Source organism: Gymnoscopelus braueri (assembly GCF_963280865.1).
Source record: "Gymnoscopelus braueri genome assembly, chromosome: 2".
Classification (NCBI taxonomy): Eukaryota; Metazoa; Chordata; class Actinopteri; order Myctophiformes; family Myctophidae; genus Gymnoscopelus; species Gymnoscopelus braueri.
The window spans coordinates 7,803,110-7,810,799 of NC_137604.1; the positions used below are offsets into that span (position 1 = coordinate 7,803,110).

The following is a 7,690-nucleotide window of genomic DNA, read 5'->3' on the forward strand; positions in this document are numbered from 1 at the left end:
TTATTTTGGGGCCGGAATGATGTCGTCAGTGGACTCCCCTGCCTCCAGCTTCTTCTCCATGTCAACCAGCAGCTTGACTCCGTCTATCACCATCTGCACCAGCTCCACCTCAGAGAAGCCCAGTCTGTCGGCATTGGAGATGTCAAACACACCGCCCGTAGCAGCCGTGTCAACGCCACCGGTTCCGCGCTTCTGGAGCCTTAGGTTCTTGAGAACCTCCTCGAATTTGCCGTGTTCGCTCATTTTGGGCAGCTTGACGTGCACTCCTGCACGCAGGCCGGTTCCCAGGTTAGAGGGGCAGGTCAGCACGTAGCCCAGGTGTTCGTTCCACATGAATTCATGTCCTTTCGCTTTGAACAGCTCTTCAATCTTGGTGAGGCCGCTGCAGAAGCGGTTGAAGACTTCCTTCATGTTTCCACCGTTCTCCATGGAGATGACGCGCAGGTGGTCCTCCTCGTTGACCCACACCAGGAAGGTCTTGTTGTCATTATGCCAGATGCCCCTGGCATCGGGCCAGTCGCGGCCCATCCCAGCGGACAGCAGCAGAGGAGAGACTGGCTTGTCGAAAAGGAAGTGGTCGTCAATGAGCTGCTGTTGCTCGGCGTCTGTCATGTCCTTGAGAGCGAAGTACTTGCCCTTCAGATCACCTGTCAGAGATGCCAGAGCGTCAATGGAAAGTTTCTCCACAGCCCGCCTCTCTCCACGGGTGCAGTGTGGCGGCAAGGAGAGCCCACGAATGCTCCTGCCAGTTCGGACGCGGGAGCTCAGGACGTAGGCGGGATCCAGGTCATCTCCACCCTTCAGGTTGTCGGGGTTGATGTCGGTCTTGTGTTTGTCTGAGGGTTTGTAGCCTCCGTGCCTGTCCTCGATCACGGGGTCCAGCAGCTCCTTGAAGACCTCATACGTCTCCTCGTCTCCAGCCACGCAGCCCACGGTCATAATGAAGGGATGGCCGGGATTGTCAACCCCGGTCTGAATGACATCGTTGATGGTGTATCCGCTGGGGGTGACACGCTCTCGCAGTGTCTTGTACATGTCCTTGGTGAGGACCGTGGCCATGTGGTTGTTGTGCTTGCTTAGATCTGGGTATTCATCCTCAGCTGTCATTCCCCTGAGGTTCATTCTGGCCATATGGCCAGCTAGAGTTTCCACGTCTGACATTTTGTTCAGAGTCAGAATCAGAATCAGAATCAGAACGAATCCTACAATAGCTGATTGTTTCCTTTTGAGAGAATTCACAAATTCCTTTTTATCTTTGGTGTTTCTACATCTAAAGACATTTTCAACCTTACATATGCCGGTCGAGCTCTGGTCTGATGTCACACGTAACACAAACCATTCACTCACAACGCTGTTGTCTGCATGTCTTGAATTTATCATTGTGACATCCCAATGTCCACAGCTTGCTGGCTGGCGCCTTGGGGATAAACAGAATTCACGTAATTGGCTATGATTGCTTTCCAAACTTTGCAGGAGTGGCTCGTATTGCACAAAATGCCACAAATCATGAAAGCAGTTCCCGATTTATGTGAAACTTTGCACGCACACTCACAGTAAGCCAAGAGGAAACTCCACCCCAAATCTTTCACATCGGCCTCATGGTGGCGCTACAACAGCCCACTTAACATTTTAGCCAATAACTATTGAACCGTTGCTCGTACAATCAAAATATTTCTTCCCAGGATTCCTTGGATTCTCACTTTCCATATAAGACCTGGCCACCTGTGCCAGATTACATTTTACACCATTTTGCATTTTTTCTTCAAAACACACAACTCCTACAGATTTTGTCCAAAACTCACACACACTGTTACACATTATCTCTGGGGTATTATTATACGTTTGATACTTCAGATCCCATTCCAAGTGGCTATGACTGCCTTCCAAAGTTTGGGCAGGCAACCCGGTCTGTTATAGCGGAGGAGCACACTTTTCTAGTTTAGATTTGCTTTTGACCACAAATGCCAAGAACTTTACTTTAGATGGCATGTTGTTTAGACAGATTACTAGGTTTGATGTGAGTTTGAGGTGAACTGTTAACCTTGCTTACTGTAAGTCGCATGGAAAAATAGTGTCTGCTAAATGCCTAAATTGTAAACTTTAACTGCCTCCGACTCAACACTGGCAAGACCAAGGAAATGGTTGAAGACAAACACAATTCCGGTCCCCAGTGTCATTCACGGGGAGGTGGTGGAGATCGTGGACAAGCTCCTGGTAGTGCACCTGAACAAGCAACTGGACTGGACTGACAACTCTGATGCCCTTTACACATAGAGGGCCAGAGTAGACTGTTCTTTCTGAGGAAGCTCGGGGTGCGCTTTACAATGGTTCATTCATACAGGGGAAGGGGACATTGGGAGGTGAAGCGGCGAACAGTTGACGCCAGCGTCCACACTTTTCCCACATTCACACACCAATGGTGGCAAGCTGGCGCCAACCAACTCATCGGAGGCAATGTAGGGTTCAGTGTCTTGCCCAAGGACACTTCGACACTAACTCTGGGGGAGCCCAGGATCGAACTGGGAACCTCGCGGTTCCCATCCGACCGCTCTACCGGCCACTCTACCCCTGAGCCACTGCCACCCAAGGAACATCAGGTCATTACTGTAAGGAATGATCTGATATGGCTACTGTGTGTTCTCATATTATTTATTTTGTCCTGCATAATGCAAGCTTTGTTTGGGGTGTATACTGTTGTATACTAGGGGTGGGACGATATGGGTACCTCACGATACGATATATATCACGATATTAGGCCCACGATAACAATATATATCACGATATTCGATATATTGCGATATCACGATATTCAATATATATTGCAAGAAATTTCACCAACGATATATCACGATATCTGAAAATATCGATATATTGCGATATCACGATATATTGCATGAAATTTCACCAACGATATATCACGATAGTCCTTGTATTCAATTCATAAACACATAAAATAGCACCAAACAGTTCAAAATCATCATTACACAAATACAGAGTAGGAAAAACAACGTATCACAAACTTTAAAAAAATAATAATAATATCGATATTTTTCGGCAGTATATCGATTAGTTATCGCGGGAGAAAGTATCGCGATATATCGCGATATCGATATATCGTCCCACCCCTATTGTATACTATTGTTCATTATTGATGTTGTTTCTTTTTTGTGTGATGTTTTAACAATGCTGTATCTAGCACTTTCCCTGTAACTGCATCTTAACTGCTGTGCTGCCTCTGGAGACTGAATTCCCCCTGTGGGATCATTAAAGGTCTTATCTTACCTGGAATCCTAGTATATTTGAAGCTCTACATTGTTCTCTTTGCACTGTCTTTGGCAATCATTTACCTTGTCGTTGGTTAACTAGGGTTCTTGCCATTTACTCTTGTAAGTTGCTCGGGTTAAGAACGCATGCTAAATGCCTAAATTGTACATTTTAATAATAGTATAGATCTTAAAAGAGAGAAATAAAGGGGCAAGAAGTAAAACAGATTTGGTAACCAGTGATATAGCAGTGACAAGGAAACAGTAAGCAAGGTGTATAAAGCTTGTGGGAAAAGAAAAAGGCTTTTTCTTTTTTACCAGTCCGCTCCTAAGATGCACCGGATCAGCCTGAATTTGGCTTGAGGCGTGGTGGAACCCACTACTCTGCACTACTTCCAAAGTATCTAATCTATCTGTGCAATTAACAGTTATGTATTCAAATATGATTCATTAAAACAAATGAAACAAATAAATAGTATTAATACAATGCAACATCAAGTCCTTACAACAGGGATATGCTTATAACAAAGAACAACAAAGATCTGAATAGATCGAAATGTTGACAAGCAATAAAAATACAGCGGAGCTTTTTCAGCATCACCCGTGTGCAGACTCTATTTTTTGCCAGACCCAAGGGGTCGGCCTATATGAGGCTTTGTGGGTCGGTCGGTCGGTCGGTCTGTCCCTCTTTTCCTGTCCTGTCCCTCTTTTCCTCTGCACACACGTCATGCGAAGTCCGGCCATTCAGATTTCAACCACTAGGGGTCTGGCAGTACCAGGTCTCCTGGTTCCCTTGTTTAATGATACTTTTTCTTGTCTTGCACCTGGGCCACGGATGTGCGTGCATTACCTTCTTCATATGCTTATAACAACTCATGATAGCTGGATTGTATACACTTGGAATGTCAAACAATGAACTGTGTTAATATTAACGGAAATAGACCTTTAAAAATAACTATAAACCGATGAACAAAGCAGCTGCACTTTAATACACACTTGGCCCTTCAAACAAATAAATAGGAAAATAAAAAGGTGCAGTGCAATTGACTCTACCTATAATGTATTAAAACCTAAGACATTGAGGTAGAACTGCAAGTTTCCTGTAAAATAAATATACAACGAAACTGTAGACAAGGGCTGTTGAACAAATAAAACATCTAGAAAATAAGAACAAACTGAATTAACTTAAAATTGGTTAGACTTTACTTCCTAATTAACCAACAGCACCATGAGAGCTATCTTCTAACCAATGTCAGCAATCAACCATTCTGTATAAAACATCAAATAAATAAAATAATAAACAAATATAAAAACATTATAAAATATTTAAGTAAACAATAATCATTCATCATCATCATCATCATGATTCACCATTAAGTGTCATTTCAATATATAGAGATAATAAGCATATGCTTATAACTCTTAACTGGGTTCTATATACACTTAAATATACACAAACATAACACCGTAATTGTATGTGTACCAACTCCGTACGTCATTCAGATGGAACCTCACATGTCCTGTCAAAGAAATATTCCCAATACTATAGATCTTAGGAAAACAAATCTAAGATTTTGAGAATAAGAGCTTAAACTTGGCAGACCACAAGTTCCCAACAACACAATAAGAGCTATCTTCTAACCAATGTCCATAAACAATCAACGTTCTGTATTTGTATAAAATAACTGAAATAACTGAAATAAATAAAAAGGATCAACACATCATATGTCAACCTTATTTATCTGAAAACCTTATTTATCTGAAACCAAAACAGGGGGTGCTCCACACCTCTGACCACCTTTATCAAAAGTGATTAAAGTAAAAGTAAAAAGGTCCCAACGAGTCAAATAAAAATGTAATGAAAAAGAAGCATATAAGATAATAATCACCTTCATCATAACATGGTGCAGTAAAATAAAAGTTCTGAAAAACAAAGATGTGGACAAGGGCCATTGGTTTTATCTTAGAAAAAAAAAAAACTACAAAAAATGTGAAATAAAAATGACCCCTGGTGGACCACATTATCTAAACAACAACAAAATGAGATCTATCTTCAAACAAATATCAACAATTAACCGTTATGTATATAAAAAAATATATATAAAATTATTTTAACAAAAAAAGTTTGGGAAAAAAAGATCACAAATCAAATAGGTCAAATTAAAAAATAATATTGTTACACAACATAGGTCAACCTTATTAATCTGAAATCAAAATAGGGGGAATTCCCCGACCTCTGACAACTTGTATCACCAGTGGTACAATAAAGAATAGCCCCCCATGTATCATGTTCAGAGAACTTATTTCGGGGCCGGTACCATGTCGTCGATGGACCCCCCTGCCTCCAGCTTCTTCTCCATGTCAACCAGCAGCTTGACTCCGTCTATCACCATCTGCACCAGCTCCACCTCAGAGAAGCCCAGTCTGTCAGCATTGGAGATGTCAAACACACCGCCTGTAGAAGCCGTGTCAACGCCACCGGTTCCGCGCTTCTGGAGCCTTAGGTTCTTGAGAATCTCCTCAAATTTTCCGTGTACGCTTATTTTGGGCAGCTTGACGTGCACTCCTGCACGCAGGCCGGTTCCCAGGTTAGAGGGGCAGGTCAGCACGTAGCCCAGGTGTTCGTTCCACATGAATGGATGTCCGTTCGCTTTGAACAGCTCTTCAATCTTGGTGAGGCCGGTGCAGAAGCGGTTGAAGACTTCCTTCATGTTTCCACCGTTCTCCATGGAGATGACGCGCAGGTGGTCCTCCTCATTGACCCACACCAGGAAGGTCTTGTTGTCATTATGCCAGATGCCCCTGGCATCGGGCCAGTCGCGGCCCATCCCAGCGGACAGCAGCAGAGGAGAGACTGGCTTGTCGAAAAGGAAGTGGTCGTCAATGAGCTGCTGTTGCTCGGCATCTGTCATGTCCTTGAGAGCGAAGTACTTGCCCTTCAGATCACCTGTCAGAGATGCCAGAGCGTCAATGGAAAGTTTCTCCACAGCCCGCCTCTCTCCACGGGTGCAGTGTGGCGGCAAGGAGAGCCCACGAATGCTCCTGCCAGTTCGGACGCGGGAGCTCAGGACGTAGGCGGGATCCAGGTCATCTCCACCCTTCAGGTTGGCGGGGTTGATGTCGGTCTTGTGTTTGTCTGAGGGTTTGTAGCCTCCGTGCCTGTCCTCGATCACGGGGTCCAGCAGCTCCTTGAAGACCTCATACGTCTCCTCGTCTCCAGCCACGCAGCCCACGGTCATAATGAAGGGATGGCCAGGATTGTCAACCCCTGTCTGAATGACACCTTCGATGGTGTATCCGCTGGGGGTGACACGCTCTCGCAGTTTCTTGTACATGTCCTTGGTGAGGACCTTGGACATGTGGTTGTTGTGCTTGCTTAGATCTGGGTATTCATCCTCAGCTGTCATTCCCCTGAGGTTCATTCTGGCCATATGGCCAGCTAGATTCTCCACGTCTGACATTTTGATCGGTTCTAATTGCGAGAATTCTCAAATTCTTATTCTTGTTCCTCTATCTCGGTCGTTCTATATGAAGACATCTTCATCTATGACCCCTTATATATGCCGACCGAGCTCTGGTCTGACGTCATACTCTAGGTAACACAAACCGTTGCCTTAAAGCCGGCATGTCCTGAAGTTACCACTCAGTGTCCAAGGCTTGCTGGTTGCGGGCTAAGGTTGAGGCCAAAGAACATGTGCACTAGGGTTTGAGGCCATAGCAGAGAATGTGCACTAGGGTTTGAGGTCACATAGAGAATGTGCACTAGGGTTTGAGGCCACATAGAACATGTGCACTAGGGTTTGAGGCCACATAGAACATGTGCACTAGGGTTTGAGGCCATAGAGCACTAGGGTTTGAGGACATAGTACAGCATGTGCACTAGGGTTTGACGCCATAGAGCACTAGGTTTGATGCCATAGAGCACTAGGGTTTGAGGCCATAGAGCATGTGCACTAGGGTTTGAGAATCAGAATCAGAATCAGAATCAGTTTTATTGTCACATCACAGGTTTACAAGGTAAAAAAGTGGGTGAAATTCTTTTTTGTACATCGTTCCCATCGCAACGTTAGTTTCCATGGAAAGAAGAGGGGGGGGGGGGAGAAGAAGAGGGTGGGGGGCAAGTGGGAAGGAGATCAAAACAAGAGAGCAACAGAAGGCCAGACAAGTTATCTACATATTTACAAATTACCTGAGATAATAAAAAACTAAAAAAACTAAACTAAGGTGCCTGAGCATAGCAGCAATGTATTGTATACTGTGCATGTTATACTTATACTGTGCATGATAGACAATGGACGTTAAGGTGCTTAGAGGAAAAAGAGCACAATAAAAAAAAGACCAAAAAAAAAGTCAGTGCGTTATACAAGGGATTAAGGTGCAAAAGGTCAGTGCGTGTCCACCTAGAGTGGACTGACCCTATAATCCGC

At 44.2% G+C, this 7,690-nt stretch overlaps 2 protein-coding genes across 2 annotated transcripts; both read right to left on the reverse strand.

Moving 5' to 3' along the window:
- Positions 1–1,131, reverse strand: LOC308102854 (creatine kinase, testis isozyme-like; the record flags this gene model as incomplete). The annotated part of the gene is made up of 1 exon (XM_080452708.1): positions 1–1,131. The coding sequence occupies one exon, from the start codon at positions 1,129–1,131 to the stop codon at positions 1–3; it is 1,131 nt and encodes a 376-aa protein (XP_080308834.1).
- A 4,432-nt stretch (positions 1,132–5,563) lies between these two features.
- Positions 5,564–6,694, reverse strand: LOC308098293 (creatine kinase, testis isozyme-like; the record flags this gene model as incomplete). Its single annotated transcript, XM_080446596.1, has 1 exon — positions 5,564–6,694. The coding sequence occupies one exon, from the start codon at positions 6,692–6,694 to the stop codon at positions 5,564–5,566; it is 1,131 nt and encodes a 376-aa protein (XP_080302722.1).
- Between the last annotated feature and the right edge of the window lie 996 nt (positions 6,695–7,690).